Raw genomic sequence first — 24746 nt, 5'->3', positions numbered from 1 at the left:
TGAAAGTATAAGTTATGAATGTTACCATAGTTGCGGAAAAACAGGTGGCCACTATGATTAGAGATAACTGCCAATTATGTTTGAAAATCCTGAGGGAGCGCTTTGGCACTCGTTCTCTCTCCCCTGTAAGCGTTCTCGTGGTGCCGCTGCTTGACAGATATTGCTGACATCCTCATGCCGTGTGATCATTGTTTCACTGCATTTTTGTGAAGTCAGGCGGGATATTCAAATTCAGTTTCAAGTTATCTCCCAAAGGGTAAACATCTGGAGTCAAAATGGAACAGATCCGAGCTAATCTGGGTCTGAAGTGATAAAACAGCCCGGTATTGCTCAGATCCCCCCAAAAAATTCTGCCTCATTTACAACCACAAATCACCCAAGTGAGACCGGTGCATCACGGGCTAAACACATTACCTCCTGCTGCATTACGGCATTTGCTGGAGTCTGTTTAGCTCGGCGAATGATCGATGTGCGCTCATGATTCTGGAGCCCTCCACTGATTTAACCCATCTCCTCTCAGTTCCTGCTCGGTCAGCTCCAGAAGCTCACTGGCCCACCTCTACTCCGCTGGCTTCCCCGACATCGTGGACTGTGCCGGGCAGGCGGCGGAAGTCCTGGACCCCACAGAGCCGGTGCCCTTTGACCCTCAGCGTGAAGAGACTGACCCTCTTCAGGGCAACGTGCTGGTGTTCCAGTTTCTGGCGTTTACCAGGTGAGGCCTGCAGTGCCGGGTCACATGAGGCTGTTACTTTTGACTGAAAGCAGCTGTTGCTGTTGTCATAGAGATCAGTATACATTTAGTCCATGATAGATCAGGTGCGATTTTATACTTTAAATATTACCGTAAATGCAACAATTTAGTTTTCAGAAATGTCAGAATTATTGTTAATACAGTTATTGATTTGCATCTTACTGCACTCTGAGCCGCCGGCCATTTCACTGTATACGAGCAGGTACTTCCTTAATGCACGATGACACCCCGCCTGCCTTCAGATGTCTTTTTTTTTGTATTGAACTGAAGCCAAAACATCAATGCACTTAAAGCATGCAAGCATAAAGTCCTGCCAGTCAGCCTCTCCACACATTTCAAGTACATATCCGTACACCGTACACAGACGTACGCTTGAAGAAAAAAACAAACCATAAAGACATTTCCCGTCAGCACGGGCTGAATTGCTCCTCTGTCAGCGGCCCATCTCAAAAACCCTGGAGCCAGTGTCCCCTCTGTCAGGGGCTGACAGTAGAGGGGGCCCGCTGAAGGATGGGTACAAAACACACCGCTCTTTGTGTCCTTTACATCTTGTCATCAGCACCGTCAGCGGTTTGATAAACCCAACTCGCATCCGTCTCGTTCATCATACACCCGCCATCATGCTGCCGTGACTTCCTGTGTACCAACCTCAACGCAGTTACATGTGGTGCATAATGCTGTCCTCAATATCACGTGTGAATAGATCGACTTTGTTTGCAGGATTAATATAAGCCCCTGGGTAAGTTGAAACACTATCAGTTGGAGACAGTGAGACAAAGCAGACTTTCAATATCCAAAAGTATGGATTTTTTCTTTAATTTGTTTGTGAAGCTATCAAAGCTTATTTGATTCTTCTGTTTTTGCAACCTGGAACCACATACTCGAACATACATCGCATATCTCCGTAGCTCCCTGTAGAGAGGGTCGAGGTTTGCCTCATAATTATGACAAACAGGTACGGCAGGCGGGGACGTAGACGGCGGCAGCGGCAGTGCTTAGCAAGCGGGGAGCCTCTGCATCGGCAGCGTAATTTCTAGCTCTCACCCGGGCGCCATAATTATCAATATTGTCTGTTTACAGAATTAATATTAATGCCGGCTCCTCTGTGAAGATGGAGCACGGCGGCTTCTTAAACAGTGGAATTCCACGGCAAGTGATCGACTGGGAGGTCACACGCCGCTCCTCCACCTTGAAATCTCCGGCTCTGACGGCACTTCCGTGAACGCGGGGGGGCTCCCAGCACTCCCTGCTTGTTTACAAGTGCCTTCGTCTTTTCTCCTCATTATTGAATAACCGATGACTGATTGCTAATCTGTTCATCAGACGGAAACGGAGAGAGAGGCTCATCCTGAAACCCGCTCATTATTTAATATGCTCGTTGCTAAATCGAGCGATTGCAGGCTCACCGGGACTTTTTGTGGGCCATCAGCAGTTTCAAGTGTGTGTTTAGATCTGTGTACGTGTGTGTGAAATCACACTCAGAGGGTGGTGTTTGTGTGAAAAGGGATACACAACACCAGGAGGTTCTCTGAGTGTGAGAGACTTTTTTATGTCTCCATAGGAGTCCTAGCGAACACAAACTACATACAATGATTCCCTTTGTGTAAACAGAATACAACCACATTTGTACACTTTTCTTTTTGACACAAACAGACGAGACTTCCTGTCCTCCACATAATAACTAGTTTTCATGCTGCCTTAAGTTTTAAGAAGGAGCCAAGCTATCCACTTATAATATATCAAAAGTATAGAGCTGAGTTTGTACCCACTCAATCAGCAGTCTAATTTAGAGCCAATTTTAAAGGTGTGATTTACCACCTGAAGTTCTAATACTCATTTTTATTATTGGCTTTTTACCTTTAAGTCGCTGTAAAGCTGAGTTACAGGCTCTGGGAGGACGTGCAAGACATGCATATTTGATTTTTTCTCTTTGCTAGAATTGTCTGAGGTAAATCAAAAGCTCAAAAATGTGATTTACCCTTCCAGGTTTTTAATGACATTTTTAACCATCAATTTTCGAATATGCATACCACTTACTCCCCACATAGATTTTGTAATAAAAATATCACAGTTCGTGTTAAATTGAACATATTCGGGGTAGTAACTCAATCACCTTTTCATTTATTTACATGCAGCGTCGCTATATTTCTTTCAAATATTGCAGCATGAGCGATCACTTTTTTTCTGAATAATCATCCACCTCTGTCTGTCTTTTGCCAGAATACCAGCGGCAGGCGTTGGTCCCGACTGGCCTGAAAACATCCACTTCACCTTCCAGTTCTATCGCTTTCCACCAGTCACATCGCAGCAGCTCAAACTACTGACCAGTGACAGGGTTCAACAGAAAGCTACTGTTCCACTTCCCTGTGTCCTGGCCTCCATCAACAAAGACGGCACTGTCAACTCTGGTAAGGATCCGCTGCTGCAAAAACAAAACAAAAAAGAAATGTAATATTACTGCTCACTTCCTCACTCAAATGGACTTGGGCTCCGTGCATCTCCCCAGTAAACATTTATGAAGAATGAACCCATCCTGGTACTCTGGTCCCAGCGGTGTGGATGCATTTTGAGCATCTTAAAGAAAAGAATTACAGTGGACATAAACTTTATTTATTTTCGTACCCTGCTAGCAGCCTTTTGGCTTCCAATTGTATTCGCCTGGTATGAAACCATGCACAGGATAACTGATCTATCACGAGTTATGTTATCAATGCATAGTGATATGTTTGAGAATGTGAACAAATTCATGCTGTTTGGTGCGTTCATGTCCGTGTTGAAAGGTGGGAAAATGCATTCATCTTTGTAAAAATGTATTGCATGCTTTTTGAAAACACTTGTAAATCCCTGCCACTGATAACACAGAGTATTGCAGTCGTATATCTGTCACACATTTTGGATATAAGCCAGGCTGTGGTTCATTTTCCCGTTTTCCAGATTAACATTGTACAAATTTGTGCCTACAAACTGCAATCTCGTTCCATGATGCTCCGTGATGTTCTCTGATGCTGAGGCACTTCTCTTTCAATCAGCCGGACGGGTGCTGATTGCTGTCAAGTCTATTCATGTAACAACTAATGAAATGGAAGAGATATTACAGCTTTTGACGGAGCGTGATATCGAGCACACAAAACAATCTCCCTCCTCCTTCCTACGCCTACTCATATTCTCCATTCCCCAGACACACACTCACAGTCTAACTCAGTCAATATTTCTCTGTCTGTCTCTGCATCTATATCATCCAGTGTTCACTTCCACAGAGCCCTCCTACATTCAGACACATCCTTCTATATATTCCAAAGAGCCCTTCCATCTATTTACTCACAGCTGCTGAACTATACTTATGGAGGATTAAGCGCTACAGTTATCATTTTAACAGTTTTCATTCACAGCTTCTCTTAGAGTGTATTGTTTCCTTAGGTATTTAAATCTGACTCATTGGTGTTACGCAACTTTACTTGCTGAACCACAACAAAAGTAAAATGATTTCTATGAACACATGCCCTTTCTGGAAAGATGTTGTTATAGTTTGTCATGAAATTGTAACTCAAAAAGATTATCTTAACTGAGTGCATTAAGTGGAAATTATGCTGATACATTAAATCAGCTTTTTTTGTAATGTCATTACAATCAGATGCGAGAAAGGTTTGTGAACATTTGGAAATGGTCGAAATTTAACACACAAATTTCACAAACATCGAAGCAGAAAAGACAACAAACAAAACACCCAGGACTACACGTGTGTTTAAACATCTAATCACATAAAAAATATAATACAAAACATTTATTGAAGTGAGACTAACCTGTAAGTTTGAAAGAAAAAAAAACATTGCTTTGGTATGTCACGGATAAACATTTCAGTGGTTTTGTCACAAAACAGAACAGAATAAGGGACAAACACACTGTACCTCACAAGGAGACATATATTTGTTGTTTCCTGTTCATGGTCTCATTCCACTTGATCTCAGTCAGGTGACCGATAGCTGACCCTTTTAATTGATCATCAACCGCTAACCGACAAGTTCAGTGCGTTGCACGCAGGTGTGTTGTTGTTGTTGAGCTGCTTATAAGCCACCCAGCTGCAACAATATCCGAAGCACAAACAGGTTAAATCCATCATTTACCACCAGCTGCAGTGTATGCTCAAAGCAGGCGTCTGAGTCCAATGAGTTAGCAGCCATGACGTTTTGTACACCGTGGTGGACACATGCGGCGCTCTCCACAGTAAGTCTCCACAGCATCAATTGGTTTAGCCGCGAGGTTGTCAGCTGTGTGTCTGCCTGGCGTCCTTTGTCGGGGTTTCGATTTCGATCGCCTCTGAACAGCTCTCAACAGGACGACACCTGAGTCGGTGGCTCATAGAAAATAGTTGTTTGATGATATATTAATCCTCTGAATGCCGTATATATTGCTCCTTTATCATCCATGCACCTAATGATAACGTCTACTAATAAATCAACTCTTGTCACTTGTGATTGCTGTCCAATAAAGGTCCTTTAAAGCTCCACTAATCAATATGTTTGTATTAACAATGGAAGAAATGATAATTGTGCAAGACAAGTTTGTGATTAGCTAGTGGAGAAAATTGGACATCTAGATGCTAATGAGCAGGATATTGGCAAAACCAGAGCATGATTATTGGACTGACGAGTCTTTGCTCGATGTCTGCTGAGTAGGTAAATAAACAGTTGGTGTGTAACACAATCAACATACAACTTTACACGGGGATAATATGTCCATGGTGGTGTTTTCAGATTGTTTTTGCTGCCCCCAGGTGGCCAAGAAAATGTACGCTGCTTTAAGCTTTTGCGGTTTAAGGAAAAACATTTAAAGAGATTAAGATTTTGTAACACTTTATAGCAATACTCAATAGTTGTAGCTACAATCTAGACATTCCCAACAGTTAAGTGACAGTTTAAAGATTTAAGGTCATGGTTTCTACGTTGCCATTACACACTGCAAATTGATTCTACTTTTAAGCTCCCCTGTTACAGATTTTAAGCATGTCTCTTGCTTTGCTCGGTGTCATTGGGCGGGTGACCCAAAAACAGACAAAATGATTCTTCAGTCAAATCTTTTGTATTTTCAGTTGATTGAATTTAGTATTTTATTCAGTGAATTGTCAGTCTTTGTACACTAATGCAGTTCTTTCTGCTACAGCCTCCGTGCTTCATTGTTGAGAGGAGCTGTTAGTTTTCAGTGTGGCCTTGAAAAAAATATAAAATAGGCCTGTTTGTTCTCTCCTTTTTAAGTGTTTTCTTCTGTAGTGTCTCCTTATTCCGTGTTGTCGCCATGAATACATCTGACAATGAGAGCTCTGTCCAACCCAATGACATTTATGCATGTTTCACATCACTGTTATGACGATAGGCGTCTATTGAACGGGACAGGACACCTTTAAACCATATCTGGATATCATCATGTTGGTTGGACTGGCTCCAATTACCAGAAGTCATTATAAACACATTTTTACAGATTTTTGAACAGTCCCTGAAGTTAAGGCTGGTTTCAGATTGATCAACATTCTGATTCACAAGGTTGTCCTTGCTCTTTTATTATTACTAAAATGGAGAACCATGAGGTTAACATTTTTTGCTTTGAAAGGAATTTTTCAGCAATTTGGTACATACATTACATTTTCCCTCAGGATCAATAGTAGCTAGAAGGGTGTACTCAGTAGAGTGCAGATCTCCATCAGGTGTGTCTTCAGTGAGTGTGTGATTGAATGAATACAACCCACAATTGACTATCCCCCGTCTAGACACCAATGGGGATGTAAGGCGTGTAAAACACACTTCATTCAAACTCAAAAACAAGCAAGAAAATAAAAAAATGAAACTCACCAAGCTGTCTGCCCGCTTAGCAGCGGCTGAGTTGCGGAGAGTTACAGCAGCGTCTGTACTGGCAGTTCCTTTAGCTGTTGGTTGATAGCCAAACGCACACCGGGGTTAACGAGCGGCACTTACCGGCCCCTACCGACAGGGGGCAGCTTCTCCAGCACTTTGGTTTATGACCAAATACCTGCAAAACTAATGACGTATCCATCAGCCTTAGCTGTACATCGTTTGTTCGTACCAATTTGCAAAAGCATTAGCATGCTGAGATGTTAAACCAAGATGGTGATCATTGTAAACATTATACCTGCTGAACATCATGTTAGCATCGTCGGTGTGAGCATGGTGGCGTGCTGGCATTAGCATTTAGCTCAGAGTGTAGCTTTGCCAAAGTACCTGCTCACAGAGCCGCTATTGGCTGTAGGCTTTTTGTCGAAATAAGGAGCACTCGGTGACACCACTCCACGATCGATGTATGTTTCTGCAATTCAATGTAACCAAAAAAGTGGTGAATTCAAAACTACTCTCACCTTATTTATAGCCACATTGCAAATATATTATTATTGCAGTTAGAATGACAAATCTACGACATTTTACAGACACTGATTAAGTGAGGAAATGTAATTCCCCCGTTCCAATAAAATTATTATAGTCTTTTGTAATATTTTACTCCCTAATTGGATAAATGGATGTTAATGTAAAACATTGAACACACTCTTTATTGGCTGCAGTTTAAGTGAACTATAAAGATATGTGGGTATTGTACAAGATCAATGATCCCCTGACTGCTCCCTCACCATTCAGTGTGAGCGTTTGAAAGTTGTGTGCGTGTGTTGTGTGTGTGTGTGTGTGTGAGGGTGAGAGACAGCGGTTGAGAGAGAATATGGAATATGTCTCAGCTTCAAAGCTGCTGGAGTTATTCAGCGTTGTGATTCTGTGTCCTCCAGGGTGGAAGTGCCTCAGAAAGCCATTAAATTCCTTAACCCTCTTTTGGACCGTCCTATCATGTCAGGCTCCATTCACAAATTAGGTCTAAAAAATGTCCTTAAACCCCGTTTTCTAGTTAGTTTTACAGCAGCACTTGATCATTCTTCAGCCTGAATCATGCTGCAAAAGAGGAATATCCCAGGCAGGAAATCATCTCTCCACACAGGAAGTGATATACATATAAAAAACTTGAGTGGAAAAATTCAAAACTTTGTTTGTGCACTTACGTGGCAAATTGGTTGAGCTGTAAATCCTTCATTTTCAAATTGGGGTCCCAATCATGCGAGTTTGCCAACTGCTGCTTTGTGGGGGCGAAAAAAGTCGCAGAATATTACATGTATTTCCAACTTTCATATTTCTTTCCCCACTACATACAAGCCAGTATGACTCTCGCAGTCGTTTTGATACATGTGCCAGAAGACAATCAGCTTCTTCACTCCGTAACGCTCTCTTTCCTACTGCGGCACTAAACAGACTGAGTAAGGAAGTGAGACACAGTTTTGGCATCCTGCTGTTTACCTCATTCATTTAGCTCGCACAGCGAGTTAAGTGCTCTGCCTCCACCGACGATCTCGCTAAGGCAATAGGTGTACCATTATTACAATTATGTGCAAGCAATAACAATGGTTAGACTGTAGGTAGTAACAATTAAAATAATTCACCAGAGAGAAAAGGAATATGCAATTTTCTCCCTTAGAAATTAGTATTTTTTGCGGACACAAAAAGGTAGCAGTGGGGCACACTGGAAGTTCTGCGTAGCCAATTGTAACAGCAGGTCAATATGTGACCAGTTTTATTTTTAGCAATTATTTGCCATTGATGGGAACAATCCTGCATATTGCCCTACACAGCCAGGGTCCACCCACACAGCTGTTTTCATTTGCCTCCTGATTATAACTCTTCTCAGGACTGTGTGGGCGTGTTCAGACTGTGCTTGACTGACATGTCTGTGAATTTACACTTGGAGTTTTCTGTGTTGGGTTAAGCTCAGTTCAACCCTTACCAGGAACTCCAGTTGTTACTTTCCTCCTTTTCTTTGCTCTGTACCTTTTATATATATATATATACGTTTATGATTCTTTTGAATAGAGGGAGTTTAGTAACCTCGGCAAACTTCCAACATGCTGCAGCTCCACTCAACCTCAACACCCATGTGGAAAAGATGTGACGTTTGCCAGCTCTACAGTGTCGTGAGAATGGTTTCAAATTGGAGAAACTTTACATAGTGAAGTGTGTCCCTGTTTGGTTTATGTTGAAAATGGTGTCACACTCACGGATTTTTCTTCTTGTGTGCAGAGTTAATCCTTGAGGAATTGGGGAAAATGCAGGCCAACAGCAAAGCTATACATCAAAACATCCGTTTAATTACTCTCACACAACTCATGCAGTGTAATCGAAGTCTCATTTATCCGGTCATGTACTCAGTACTTTCTGGATAAATGAGACTTGGATCATTCTGCACGAGTTGTGTGTGAGTTTGTTAAAGGATGTTTTGATTCCCCGTTCATTGTGGAGGCATGCAAGCAAAATGTTTTATACATGAATTCAAGGTAACACAGAGAAAGATATTGATATACAAATGGTAATTTTAAGTGTAAAGTATTCCTTTAACTGTAATCATTTCGCCACTACAGCCTTCCTGGCTCTTGTGAATCCCGTCTGCGCTGTGATTCCGCCTCCTTTTCAGAGGCGGAGAATTTTCCCCGCAAAAATTGAAAGACGCAAATAACGTGACCTCAGTAAATGCAGCAGAATACTTAATCGTCCTCTGTTAACAATCTCCTATTATTTGGGCGATCCTCCTTTTTAGTGCATATGCAATTAAATCAATCGTAGCTTGGCTATTGTCATTTTACAGGATTCTTGTTTTATGCAACATTAGTTAGCTGATGTATTCCGCCCCTAGTTATCATTCCAGCAGTGAATGAGGTAAAATGTCAAACATTTTACATTGCTGTTTAGAAGTAACAAAGCAAATATCGAACAAAGTGCGTCATATCTCTGATATTTTATTGGAAAACCTTAAATGGCCAACATGTTTGTTGTTTTTAAAACTAAAAATATGTTGGTAAATGTAACCTTAGTAACCTTAGTGATGCTCTGGTTTGCGTCAGCATCTCCATCTAGCTCTGCACTCTGTTCATCCTCACCCTTTTCTTTGCCTGCAGCCTTCACAGAGTTGTTGAGAGTTGTTGATCCTGCTGTGTGCACACCAGGCAGACCATCCAGGTTTGGGGGGGTCGGCTGGCTGCCGCTTCTCGTCTGCAGACCAAGCTGCACACACACACACACACACACACACACACATACACACAACCCCTGGGCCAGATCTGTCAGCTCTTCCCCATTTGTGAGCACAGACACACATCGCACATTATCTCTCTCTCTGTCTCTCTCTCTCTCTATCTCCCTCCCGCTCTCCCTCTGTGCTCTCATTGCCACCCATCCACTGTGTACAAGCCAAGAGCATGCTGGGAGAATTAATGGTGCAAGTGGAGAGAGTTGGCGGGTGGTTGGGGAGAGGGGGAGGTGAGGGAGTCGCTGTAGGTTAGGCAAAAGGAAAAGCAGCACAGAAATACTGTATATAAATAGACTTCTTTGGTCTTTGTTTGTCTTCCCTTTATCTCTTTCTTGAATACTGTCAAACAAGTCTGTAATGGCCTGTCACTGCTACAATGGAGGTTTCCCTAGTCGGTATGTTTTTTCATTTGAGATATCTGATCAATAAAAAACATTCCCTCGTGGGTGGATTCTACTCAGCCGTCCCTAGGTTACCTCTCTAACTTCAAGTCACTATAATTAGCTGCAACCCATCCGAAAGAATTGTATGTTGCCTTTCTCTCCAGAGTTTTAGTGTCTCATGGTGATCTAAACGCTGTTATGGCGACTTTTCTACCTTGATGAGGAGAAAACAGAACTTCACTCCAGTATATGACAAGATAAATTAAAATTAAAATGAAGACCAGACCAAAGCCAGTCTCTCACACACACACACACACACACACACACACACACACACACACACACACACACACACACACACACACACACACACACACACACACACACACACACACACACACAAACACACACACACACACACACAGGACCACCTGCTGTCACATAACTGAAGTTATACACAAGCAAGTGACCTAGCTAATTGTATTATATTAGATAAAGTTAAATTTATAAGACGCAAAGTCCTTAAATCGCTCAGAAAAACAAATCTAATGTTGCGCAATGTGGGCAAACTCCATCTACTGATGAAGTTCATTTGATATGATCGAAAACTTCTTTACAGCTACTAAATGAACTGTGTGGGTGAGTGTTTTCTCATATTCAGGTATTCATTTGGGCTGATAGCAACTCATTCATTTGTCTCTTAAAAGTGTCAGAAGCCAAACCTACAAAAGATCTGATTAGTGACTTCAAAGGATTCAGATTCTAAAAGTCTGGAGATTGGAGGTCAGATTCGAAACAATGCTATGGAGCCCCGACCATGACCGTGCACTAGGTTTTGGCATTTGCCTCCAACAAAACTTTGTGTTTGGAGAGAGAGAGAGAGAGAGAGAGAGAGAGAGAGAGAGAGAGAGAGAGAGAGAGAGAGAGAGAGAGAGAGAGAGAGAGAGAGAGAGAGAGAGAGAGAGAGAGAGAGAGAGAGAGAGAGAGAGAGAGAGAGAGAGAGAGAGAGAGAGAGAGAGAGAGAGAGAGAGAGAGAGAGAGAGAGAGAGAGAGAGAGAGAGAGAGAGTTATGTCTGCAGGGCCGTCACCAAAGATCCTCATTACTCCACTTCTATCCAGCCAGCTGCTTCGCCTCACGTTCATCCTATGGGTATAAAAACAGCATGGGGGCTTTGATACAGAGATGGAGGGGATGCCGGGGGGGGTGTTCACTCACACCTTGAACACACGCGCGCTGTAACACGGACGCTGCAGGTTGGGTTTGGGCTGCAGCTGACTGATTGTACCCACTCACCAGCTGAGTTGGATCAGTGATGGGGTCGCTTCCATTTGAGCTGCTCGGAGTTGGAGGATGAGTCAGATTTCACGTCGGTGCATGGGGTCATGAGAGAATCACAGGGCACTCGTTGTACATTCTCAAAATCAGTCTGGGCTTAATCATAGCAAAATGGCTGGTGTGTATGTCTCTGCATGTGACTTTGCAGGACCTGACCTGTGCATAGTGTTTCAAGAAGAAAAGCAGCTTGAGTGATGAAGTGGGGAATCTACGGTTGATGTGGCGATTAATGCCGTGACTTTAGCCCACTGTTCATAAAATCACTCTCAAGGTTTCCTGGCCGTGTTAGGCGGCATTATCATCTTGAAATACGAGAACCCTAGGGTGCTTCTGATTTTGTGAAATGGCCTCGTACTCCTTGGTTATTGTACTCCCATCAAGCACAATCATCAGACCTAATGACTCCCAGTCGATGGCTGCTGCACCCGTTCAGTTCTGTCCACAAGGTTGACAGCTGGTTACAGATATTATGGCTCCCCCTCCATATTCAAAGCCATCTGGACGGAAACAAAAGGCCCACATAATCATCAGATCGGTCACTTTTTCTGGTGGTGGTGTTGAGTAACAACATGCCATTCTCTCTTCCATAAAGATAGGAAAGATGTAAGAAATAAAAAAATAGACAAATGTGATAACACAAAGAAAAGCAGCAAATCTCCACAACTAACACGTTGTAATTGGGAGTGTCCTGTTGATGTTATTTTCAGTTGACGCATTGGCTAGGGTTGCTAAGAGCAGCAAAATAAACAGGTTTTTTTGACAATAGAAGAAATTTGCCAATGTATGAGTTGTTATTGTTGAACAACCAGCTGCACCTTACTCAGTCATTTTTCTGTCAATATTTTAAGTTGATGTAGCGAGCTATGTAAGAAGATGATGTCCTGATTCCTTATCCTGCTACTCACATCATCATACATTTTTACATCACACGTTACATGTGTTTTCCCCTCCATGCTGAAGTCCTGTCTCTCCTTGTCTAAGGCTCCCCGGGCCTGCAGGTGCAGTTCAGAGTAGACGGGGGTTTCTTGAAGCCCGGAGAGAAGCGCTGGTTCCTGCGCTACCTGGCCCTCCACACCATGCAAATTGACATCTGGGACAGCGACTCATTGCTCCTTATAGGTTCTACTGCCGTCGAGCTCAAGGTAAAAAGGTCGACATGTGATTCAAATGTATCAAGATGAAAGTGATTATTTGTTGTCGGATGAAACACAAACTCTAATTCCCACCGACATGGTGTTCGCTGCAAGAACTTCAGAGTTTGGGCATCAAACCACAGGCTCCACAGGAAAACACATCCTGTTCACACATGCGTTGTCAACTCGTGACGCACCCTCATCATAACGCAGTGCCTCTGTCATGGATTCATGTGGCGTTTGCAGATTGTCTTAACACATTTAATAGCGGGAGCCAGGCATTGCAGAGAAAGCTGCCTCTGATAATAGAAAGTCAAATACAAAAACTCTTCTTTATACTGTAAATTACCCAGGTTTCCTCAAATACACAAATCATACACATTAGACAACAGTTGTTATAAATGGTTTTACTCTGTCTTCGAGGACCATAACAAATACAATTGATCTTGTTTCATGAGATGTGGCGGTTCGACAAACGCACTTTTTATGTGTATTGTCCCTGTGTGTTCAAGGGTTTGACCGAAGCGAGTTTCCCTCCGATACCAACCTCTTGAAAGAGAAGACAAGCGACATATTAAAGGCGTTTTAATTTTAACTTTTCAACCCTGCTGTTCATTGATTGGACAGAAGCTCTCTTGCCAACCTTGATGCGGAATTGATTTGTTTTGCAACTTGGTGAAGTTTGTAAAGCATTTAATGAGAAAAAAGTAAGGGAGTCGTTTACAACCGGGTTGGGCTGTTTTGACATTATTCATTGAGCGATAAGTCAAACTCCCACTCCTGGCGTATATGTGTTTTCATTTAATCACGTTAAATGTGTCTTAATCAGCACATTTGTGTTTAATGCATACTTGTGAATAAATGCCACTCAGTTCCTTTTCTCACACCCTATTTTGCATCCCCAGTACATGTTGCGTCAGGGTAAATCGGCAGTGCAGGCCCTTCACGAGGTGGAGGTGCTGACCACTGATTACGTGGGAGAGGACACCTTGCTGACGAGCGCAGATGTGGGCCGACGGCCAGCTCTCAGCCCCGTGACGGTCCACACCATTATCAGGGGCCGGCTGCACATACGCACAGGCAACATAGGCAAGTACCGCAAGACTTTTCTTTTTTAACACTGGATTGTTGAAGTGCGAATACTGACATGCCCGTGACTCACAGATGGGCCGACCACCCGAACAGCTTCCTTTTTGTGCTACCCCTTTTCTGAGCTTTCAACGGCGTCTCGTGGTATTCACCAGTGAATGGATCCGGCTCACGTTTGCCATGATGCGATCCAAGTATGGAGCCTTGGTTGATATTGTTTTGTCAGACACATTGATCTCAAAGCAGACAATGACCTTCCATGCTCTACGCCCTTCGTTATCAATAATCTGAATTCTCTGGTTGTGCCGATTGTAAAGTCATAGTTGTTGTGAATGAGCATAAGATGCTGTATTAAATGCACTTCCATGGAGAATTGAATGAAGTATTTAGTGAGAATTCATCTGACCAACCAGATAGTTGTCTCACTTTGGAGAAACTTCTAAATCTAAAACTAAATCAAGCGCGGCTCCCAGTTGGACACAGAAGAGGGCGGAGAGCGAATGCCTGGGATGAGGGCTGTTGCGAAGAGCTCGATATTTGCATTCCCAAAACGCGACGGTAAATCTGACGAAAGCCAGGAGATTCTATTTGTTCTCGTTTTTCAAAAGAAAATCCAGTTTCAATATCACCCAAATCTGACAATGTGTGTTTTATATTCAGGTCATATATCTATTCGGAGCCTCGGATTATAAAGTAATGTTGCCTGTTTACTTTTATTGATGTGTAGGGTTGGGACATGACAGTGAATCCCCAGGGCTGCTGCTGCTGTTGAAAGTTCCCATTTTCTGCATGTGTGTGCAGGCATGCAAAGCAAACACTGTGCCAAAGCGAAATATCTTGATGTGATAGTTCCACTCCGTCTAGCAACTGAGCACCTTTCCTCTTCCCTCGCACTCATCCAATTTGGGCCCCGACGTGCCCCCGCGGTGCGATGGCAGCTGACGATAGCTTCCTTGCCATTAATCAACTGTTAAAACGATACTCCCTCTCATAGACGATGCATCATTCTGGGGGCCTCAGCAACTCCCATTGTTGGGGCTAAACATGCCAGCACTTATCACTCAAGGCAGGTTGAGAGCACAGTGGGTTATTGGGTGTGCTGGGGTATGGTCGTGTCTGGCATGTAAATTCAAATCAAGGCTCAGATATCCATCAGGCGCCCCCCGGCCGACAGTCAGAATCAATTTGGGGAGGGAGGACTCGCAAGCACTTTTCTTTGTTTCTGCCTCCATCTGTCGCTGCCTTTCTCACATTCTCACTCTTTATCACTGTCTTCCTGTTTTCTCCCATCCATCCATTTACCCCTTACCCTTCTATCACACGCTCTCTCTTCCTGCCTCCTCTCTGTGGCAGGTTTTTTTCTTCTCTCGCCTCCCCGTATATCCTCTGTCTTTCTCTGCGCCTGCAATCAAGAGGTAATAAATAAGTGCTCTCATTTGGTGGGTGGTAAAGGATGTAAAGCTTGGTCATTAATGGGGGCTTGACAATCAGAAGTTACTCACAATATGACAGATGGATTTGCTTTATGACGACTTTGATGGAGATTTAACATGAACGACAGACACAGTGACGCACAGACACATACACACACACACACACACAAGCCTGTGTGCATATCAAATCACTCAAACATGCCAAGAAGGCATGCACTCATGCATACACGCAGACATGTTGACAGACAGGTGTAGCAGAGCGTAGACAGGTTGTGTGTGATGAGGCAGGGTGGCAGAAATGAGAGGCGGACAGGTATATCACTGACATCATGTGAGAACCCTGCAACTCCAATATTTGCAATTTTCCAAGTTCAATAGAAGGATTACATGGCTCCTTTATGGTTTGTGAAAACTCTACTAGCCCTAAATCCCTACTGGATGGACTCAAAAATGCACGCTGGCCAAGCTGAATGGCAGGCTATATTTCTGTGTTGACAGTGTGCAGATACAGCTTTTGGATTTTAGCTTGAGAGGTGAGGGAAGGTCGCCTGTTAAATGGTTGATGGCACAGAGTGTGAGAGAAAGAAGAGATGTGCAGCAGTGTGAGGGGAAGGGTGGCTAAAGCAGTAAAAGCTTCTTCTTTTTTTTTTCAGCGAGTCCTGTGGAATATTGTGAGGATATTGTTGATTTTGAATAATGTTGATTTAGTTTTAGTCATGCATTTGATAAAGTTTACTAGTTTAATGTGTACTTTAAATGTAAACCCTATTGATATTACATTTTAGTAATAATCATCTGTTTTCTGCTCTGCTCCGCATTTGTTCTTGAAGCTGCTTGCTTTTAATGCAAATTCAAAACTTCATAAATTCAGCACACTCTACATTTTCACAGACGGAACAACATTGGCAGAGTCATGTAATATGTTCTTCAATACTTCCAGTTGCTTTAAATTAGCCTTTTTAAAATTTTGCTGTTAAGCTAGTGTCAATGATACTGAACGCTTTGTGCTCAGACGTTTCATATTAAATGCCTTCCAGTGACTCACAGGGCATACTCCTTCCCATTCCTGATCGGCTTTTAGTTTTGCAATTGCCAGGAAGTGTTGAGTTTCATTGACAGTAACTTAACAGCACTCAGAATGGAGGTGATTGAAATTGAGTAGGAAATGAAAAGGTTCGAGCAGCAGAGTGGTGAGTACGTACAGCATGTATTTGCACTGATGGGAAACTTCCATTCACCATGTGAGCCACATAGTCATCCTAAAGAGAATGTAAGACTTGTCTCTTATTATATGATCATATGCATTAATCGTATAGAACCATGTGGATGTCTCTCCTCCCTCTATACCATTGTAATTCACAAGCAATGCAGTCCAGGCCACACACTGCCCTCTGCCCTTTCTAATTCTATGTGTTTCACTCATGCATGCTATTAATCATGTCTTTTCTTCGCCCCGGTTGGGAATTCATCAGAATTAGGCTTCAGTGGAAAGAAGTGAGTGGCAGACTGTCATTTCCAAATGAAAAAGAGTGAAATACCCAATGATATCCTTTTTAATCATAACAAGGTGGGATTGACAAGTAATTAATTAAATGGTAATGATATAGGCTGTCGGGCCTATTCAATCATTCTGTAAAGCAGCTTTTATTAATAGCGTTGTAAAGGACTAAAGGAAGTGGCTTAATCAGAATAATGGAGAGTTGTGAAATCGTGGCTGGAACATTGTGGGGGGGGGGGGTTTGAGGAAGGTCTTGAGAAAGAAAACAGCGCTCCCCCACAGAGAACTGTAGGAGCAGATGAGGAGTCTATAAAGCATGACGACCGCCTGCTCGTCCCATGAAACTGATTGACTGGTGAATCCAGAGGAAAGCTACAGTGCTTTATTGATTTCATCTGCGGAATCCACATGAACTCTGGGCGGAGAATGAAGACGGAGGCAGGGGAAGAGACGCATTAAAGAGAGATCTTCAACCTGAACAGCGTTTGAAAGCTGGTACTAAGTCTGCTGAGTCCGAGCAGAATCATCAGCACGTGTGAGCAACTTTGTCCCAAAGATGGAAAATCAAATAAACAGTGTGTAATCTTTGTAATCCATGATGTCATTGTGATATAGAGCGCCGAGCTTTTCCACAGACACATACTGTGGATTAATTGATGGCCAGTTGTGTCATATTATCTCTCTCAAACAAACAGGCAGCCTAGATAGATAGATGGCAGAAGGATAGAAAGTAAAGGATGGATTGAATGAAAGAGGCAAGTAAAGGCAAGACATTTTCATAGATGTGAGGCTGTGGCTTTAGTGTAAGTAAGAAACAATGACAGAGGGGTATAGACTCAACTCAAAAGCAATGCAGCCTTGGGTTTCTGTACGCCCACATTTGCTTGTTCTGTGGGTGTGTTTATTTAGTTGTGTCTACATGACCTGAGAATGGCAATGTTGTTCGGTCTCTTTGTCCATTCATTTTAATGAAAAGTGAGCTTCTCTATATTGACATTTACTGGCCAGATTGCCATCACATTTGATACAGACATTCATGGTCCCTGGAGGATAATTCCAAATGATTTTGTTGAGAACCCTTAAGTTAACTTTTCATTGACCTTTCCACCATATCGTCAGATCAGGCAAGATTTGCGCTGTCGGGTGTGTTCAGACTGGTCACAAAGGAAATATTGCATATGGTGTGATTGTATATAAAGTTAGTAAAAAGTATATGTGAACAAATGTATTTGCTCTGGATGGTGCAAATGAAGGCAAAGACAAGTTGACAACGTTTTGATGCTCCATTAGTTTTACTCGAACGGCACCGTCTGGACAATACGTGTGCTTTAAACACAGGATATCTCGTAAGTCAATGCTCCCAAAGGAACAAGTCACAAGCAAACATTCTTGTACATTCAACATATTTCAGTAGGGACGACGAAATGTAGCCATTTTCATGTGACACAGATTCATAAATTGATTAAATCATAAAGCCGTAATAATAGCATCATCATATCATCAAACTTGTTACAAAACAGTTGCCTATTGGCACATCCGGCAGACATGGAGCATCGTTACCATTCATTTTGAATAATGCTTCTGGCCACCTGATAACTTTCACCCTCCGTTTAGCTCAGTTTTGGTTTCCACCAAATCCTGGGTAAAGTTTCTGACTCTTTAGATGCTAGATGCCCCATCATGTCCAGCTTGTCTTTTTTGTTTGTTTTCTAGCTGCTGTTTGGTGCAGGGCAGGTGGCGCACAGTGCGTTTATCAGACCTTTGTCATAGAAAGAAAGTTGAACACGGCATGAGAGTGAAAAACTAAAACATTGAGCAAAAAGATGCTAAAATGTAGTAAAGTAAGTAAAATAGAGTTGAGACGAACTGCCAAGATAATTCTCTGTGGTTTCATCACTATGAGCGTCCCCTTTCACGTCACATTTGATCCATTGTTAAAGAAATGTATTGATAAGTGCCGCTTTCGTTCAACAAATTGGTGCTTACTTTGGCTGATGAAAACTTTAAATTACATACAGCTTTGTGACTGGACCCAAATTGATCTGTCTGAGCCAAGGCTACAGCAGATTATAGAATAGCTTTTAATGGTCCAACTCCATCTCGCACGTATATTGTTTGAGTTTAGCGTCATAAAAAGCCAATAATGGCTCAAAAAATGAAGACAGTGAGTGCTTTTAATATCCAATTTGGAAACAGGTAATATTTGCCAGCAGTAAAAAGGACCATATGTGACAGAAGGGAATGCCTATTGATATGAAATTGTTTTTGCTGACTGAGCTGTGTCTGTACCGTTTCTCTCTAACTCACACTGTCTCTTGCACTCCCCCCCCCCCCCCCCCCCCTCCCTTCAGCACAGTAGAGAAGACAGATTAGCACCTTCTTCTCCAGACCTCACAGTGCTTCTCATCTGCAGTGTCCTGATAAGCCCTGGAGAGACTGACTGTTGCAGCAGGAGAAAGTAGAGGGAACCCTGCCTAAAGCTTGCCACCAGTGGAATAAAATATCAGTGAAATTTACCTGACAATTAGTTTAGCTAGGTGGCTTCCCTAAGGGGGCGCACATACAGTATGTCCCACTCATTAAAAGCTCTTACTGTTGCCGCGTTAAGGCCTGACTTTATCAACCTTGCTTTTAGCCCTGAGGTGAGAGGGAATCTGCTTATTCTGAAAGGTCAGTGGCCTGGAATAAATCGAATATTGCAGACTACTTTGAAAGCCCCTTGGTGCTTGCTCCCGTTTGTTCTGGAGGCCAGTAAATCAGTGGTTTGTTGTTGCTTTAACCTCAAGAACCGCCAGCAGAGCAAAGAGGACAGGCAGGTGGGGTAGTGCCGAGTAGGGTTATTGTCATGCAACAGAGAGAGGTAGTCAATAAATTTGATAGAGTTCAGCCCCCCTGGCACTTTTACAATTACTCACCTCCACACAGAGCAGCAGACGTTGTGCTGGGCTTTCTCTCTGCAACACAAACCAGGAGTATCAGCTTACGTTTCAGTGATGAGGATCATCAGCTCTGTCTCAACAATCTGCCAGCGTGATGCAGCAGTCAGGGACGGATAATGTGACCGAGAGCAAGACGTGCACGTCAACCTGGATTAGCGCTAAAGAAGGTATTATCTGATGAGCCTTATGATGGTTCTAGTGATAGCCGATTAATTAAAATGATTGACTGATAACGATCAGTGGGTCATAATTGGGTTCATCATCAGGCCATTTGTTTTCTTGTGGGCAAGTAGCACCGGGTGTTCATCTTATCGCGTCCTCGCAGGCTTATTGTACTCTTCTATCCGTCATCGAAGCATTTCTCGACACAAAAGAAAGCATGCGAAAAGGCCCATAATGAGGCGTTGAGAGTGAGCGCTCTACGGCTTTGATATTGATTGGAGATGTTTATGCGACGGCAGAAGTAATGTCTTCACAGTAACATTTGGGAAATATAACTCAAACAAATACACTCGGTTGAGTTGTGTGGCCAGGGAAGGGTGATGGATGATGAGGGGAATGGACTGGGACGGCAAACACCTCACCCATTAATCTGCAGAACTGTGCTGTCTCTGTCTGTTTGCATGGCAACACCAGCTCCCCATTACTCATTTAGCTACCGCCCATTATCAGTTTGTTGATGAAGGAAGTTTGCCTCTAAAAAGATCTGGATGGTACTTGTGGCTCCCCTTCTAAAACTTCTGCGTGCTCAGTGGTGTGAGTTCTGGGCGGTAAAGCCACTTAATTGCAGCACTCATTATATGTCATACGAGAGGTACCCCAGAGCCTCTCAGAGACTTCTTACACCGCAATTAAGCCCCTCAATCGGGTATGTTGTGGTGTTGCAATGCTTAGAAGCTGATAGTAATGGTAGCATCGTGTCAAAGTGCAGTGTGCTTTAAAAAGTTAGTTTTAATTACTTCTTCAGCCAAGCGTTGTAAATCCTATCAAACAGATTGCGTGCGTTGGCCTCAGTTCACCTGTAAATTGCACAAAATAAGTCTTTTGACCTGTGGTATTTGAAAATGCTCTTCTTGCGAAGATGGTACATTGCTGCAGGCTGGCGTTGTGTGACTGCGAGCAATTATCTGTCACCGTTACCGAGCATTTTGTGTATAAAGCGCTGTTCAAAAGCATAAGCAAGCCTTTCCCACAGCCACTGTACTGTAGGGGCTCTGCACGGGCAGAATTAGTGTCAGAAGAAGAAGGCCTAATATTGACCGTCATTTACTGTCTTTGTACAAGAGCACCCTGGATTGCGTACTTATCCACTTGCCTTTTAAAAAGAGGGGGGAAATGGTGATTTTGACATTTCGGAGCATAAAGAGAGACGCACAAGACTCCGGTTTTGCAGGATAATTCCAAACTATCAGCTTGGCCATTCAAACAATGGCACATTAAGCATCTGTGATGACAGCACAATTCAAACATCAGATTCTTTAAATGAACGATCTGTAATTATGGGGTTGGCCCCCACCTCCAGAAATGCTGATGGCTGATCTCTTCATGTTGTTGTTGTCCTACTGCATCTCTGGCAGCCAGCACTCAGCCAAACTGGACACAGTCCAACACTCACCATCAATCAGCAAGACACTCATAGCGTTGCAAGCATTCGGTGTCCAGACCTCTGGCAATTTCAGGCCACTAATTAATCACTGTAGGCTTGTCTTCATGTATTGATCCTGCCTCGAGCGTTCTAAGCCAGGGTTTAACCTGGACTGTGTTCCCTTTGGCGCTGTCTACAATGAAAATGTATTGTTTCACATGTGACTTCAAAGCGAACTTTGGCCTTAAAAAGATTTTGTTTCGGCAAACTGGCCGGATCTGGCTTCAGATCTCAGTTTGGCTCGTTACTTCAAGAAGAGTCTCGAGCCACTGAGCCACTGCTGGAGTTACACGGATCTGGCCTCAAAATTGAATGAATCAAATCTAGCGTTGCAGAGATAAATTTCCTTCTATCAGTTACGATCCTGATACTGATTGTGTGCAAGTATGACCTCAGGCATAATGTGTGATCAAACAACAGGCGAGGCTCGTATTCCTCATTGAAACCTCTGTCGGGGATTTTTCTCACTGGTTTAGTTCTTTTGCTCATTAGCACCACTCTTCACAACTGAATAGTTTCAGTCGGATGTTTTACAAGTTCTGTTACAAGTTCTTCATTAGAAAAAAAAAGAAGTAGGTTCATCAAGCCAAAGCACCTGAAATGACACGCAGGTTCAGAGTCCCAATCCCAGCAGTAGACCTGCAGTCCCAGGCCAACCTGCCCACTCATCAACAAGAAGAGTAACAGCTGGAGCCGTTTATGTTTAGAAGACATATGCTGATGTGTCATCATATGTCCTCTGGCCTCATGGGCTGTGATCCAGAATAATTTAGACAGGAAAGAAGGGGGTCTTACGCAAAAAACAAACAAGAATACGAAGTAGGCGAGAAAACAAAAACAACAACATTTCACCAAGTTTCGTCTTTGGTGGTAAATATTTGAAATAAGAACTGGGCTGTTATCAGTAATTTCCAAATCTGTTGCCTGTTAGCGTAATAGTTAAAGTTTAAAGGAAAAATCTGGCACCTTTTACGTGGATGTCCAATCAGTGTTGATGGTAAATGTAGTCCATTGAAGCAATACATTTCTCAGTGTCTGCTATATTGACAGAGAATCTGCCAAAACATGTGTACGTTGCAGCTATACTTGCAAATATAAAATGAAACATGGAGAGAGAAAGTAACACTCATTGCCTGCAGGTGGCACAAATGCAAACTCGCAGTAGCTATTTATTTTCTTCCCTACAGGTGGCGCTGGTCAGCATGTATACAGTTGGTCTGACATTGACCAATCGGCTCCGTCTCGTGGCGATTCTGCCGCCCGTTAAAGTTCAAATGAGTTGGTCTGAGTTTCAGCCCATGGATCACGTCAAAGCAAGTTTCATGAGGTGCTTCACATGTATAGAATAATCAGATGCTGGATGTCAAGCTGAAAACTGTATGTCTCTTCTACAGGGAGCCCAGTAGATCCTAGCAGGAGGAGGGCAGCAGACGTGATGGCGTCTCATTCCAACATCATAACTCCTCGCGTCGTAATCGGTGGCTTCAGAGGAGGAAGCCTGTCCTCCAGAAACATCCTCCAACTCAATGGCAAGCACTAAAATCCACAGCCCACTGAATTCTGTCAGCGTTAATGGACTAACATTTCAGCTAACTTCACGTTCATTAGCTGCGCAGTTTATGTTTTTCTCCACTCAGTGTATGACTAAGCACGTGTGTGTGTGTGTATTCTACGCGACGGAGCAATTAATGCCCTTCATTTGGGCGGTGACCATGCTCCTGCTTTTATCAACTCGACCGGATCCGTTTCACATCCTGTCTCTTGGCTGCACCACTGAACCACTCAATTTTCAGCCTAATTGAGCTTGCAGAAGCATCTCTGGTGGCTAGCCACAGTCCTGTTTGTATTTTGTGTCTGTGTGTGTGAGTGCACGCTTAGAGGAACACACACACTGGGGAAGCCAATTTTTTCCTCGATTAGACAAGCCTTCACCAGTCAACTGGTGTGTGTTCCTAAAGTTGTCTTTTAAGTGTGCACTATGACTCAAACACACACACACACACACACACACACACAGTAAGAGGCATCAGGGAAAGTTGCAAACAAGTAAATAATTGCTTATAATAATTTAAAATAAGTCTGGCTGCTCGAGAATACTGTGTATTGTATTACATTTCACACATATTTGCTCCGAGCACACCACATACTAGTACACCGATTCAAAAAAAAAAATACATGCATAATATGAATCCCGACCGAAAAAACATGTACTGTATAACACACGTTTAACAAATGAATGCATGCTCACTCCAAACATATTCCCTAAACTGTTGCAATCATTTATTCACAGCTCATGTAACTGTGCAAACATGGTCTGTTCACTCTTTGCTTTGGTTCTTACCTATCCCCCCCCCCCCTCCCTCCTCCTCCTCCTCACCGCCGCCACCTCTGCTCTGGTCTCTCTTACACACTGCACTCCTTCCTCTCTCCACTCCACCGTCTTGTGACATCTAAACATACAATGCGCCTAATTGCCTTCACTGGAGTCCAGTCGCAACAGTTAGCCACGCTGAAGCTGTGTTGTGTGTTAGTGAGTGTGTGTGCGCTCCGTCCCACTGCTGCCTGCCTGTGGCTCTGAAGGAAGCAGTGTTGCCAGACACTTATCTGGTTGGGTGACAGGCAGTCGACCCAATGCCTCTCCGATAAGGAGACTTGGGAACAGTGTGCAGGGATAAAAAGTGATCCTGGGAGAGAAAAACAGAGATAGAATATATACCTAAATTCATGTGTCAGCAAAAAGTCACTTTTGTTTTCTCAATACATCAGTAAATATATTTCCATTCCATGTATATCTGATGTGATTTCTTGCTTGATCACAGTATGACTAGAAAAAGAAACGAGGCTGTTTGCTGATTTGCTGGTTACACGTCTGGTTAGATGACATTGGTTGTTGTTGCTTTATAATCAGGTCATCATGGTGGTCGAGGTAACTCAACTCACTGCAGCTAAAGAAAACCTGCGTAAATTGACAAAACATGAAGAGATCTGCAAAACTCTGTGAACACAAGTCAATTACAAACAAATACAACATCAAGAAATGCAATGCAAATACACATGCAGGAACTTTTTAACTGTGTTAAAACACAAAACTGATGAACGCTCAAGGAATTAGTTTTTTTTCCTGAGTTCCAGCGCATCAAGCTCTGTCGGCCGCCGGCATTTATTGAAGGTTGTGATTGGAGTAGAGCCAGGAAAGTTTACTAGTGCCAATGGGATGCCTGAGTCACTGAAGAATATACACATTTTTCTACAACACTGTTTTTTTTTTTCATTTATCTAGAGAAGCTTCTCAAATGTTCAATGTGCAAACACAAGCAGCCATACAAGGACATCCGTATGATCATCAGCATTTGGTATTTGACAGTGCTACAGACACATTTTAGTGAGTCAGTTTATCTTCCTACATGCTGCAAAAAAAGTAC

The 24746-nt window shown here is 43.0% G+C and overlaps 1 protein-coding gene across 1 annotated transcript in view; it reads left to right on the top strand.

The window, feature by feature from the left end:
* nphp4 (nephronophthisis 4) overlaps positions 1-24746 on the top strand; it is a 145012-nt gene that overhangs the window by 95399 nt on the left and 24867 nt on the right. The window contains exons 14-18 of the mRNA XM_076093142.1: positions 521-712; positions 2972-3159; positions 12569-12729; positions 13626-13813; positions 22723-22853. Coding sequence (XP_075949257.1) covers positions 521-712; positions 2972-3159; positions 12569-12729; positions 13626-13813; positions 22723-22853 — 860 coding nt within the window. The remainder of the gene's footprint in view (positions 1-520; positions 713-2971; positions 3160-12568; positions 12730-13625; positions 13814-22722; positions 22854-24746) is intronic.

Source organism: Anarhichas minor, unplaced genomic scaffold (genome assembly GCF_050575085.1).
Source record: "Anarhichas minor isolate MPS153535 unplaced genomic scaffold, ASM5057508v1 ptg000003l, whole genome shotgun sequence".
Lineage (NCBI taxonomy): Eukaryota > Metazoa > Chordata > Actinopteri > Perciformes > Anarhichadidae > Anarhichas > Anarhichas minor.
The sequence above is the reverse complement of the archived record's forward strand: the minus strand, read 5'-3'. Positions and strand labels throughout refer to the sequence as shown.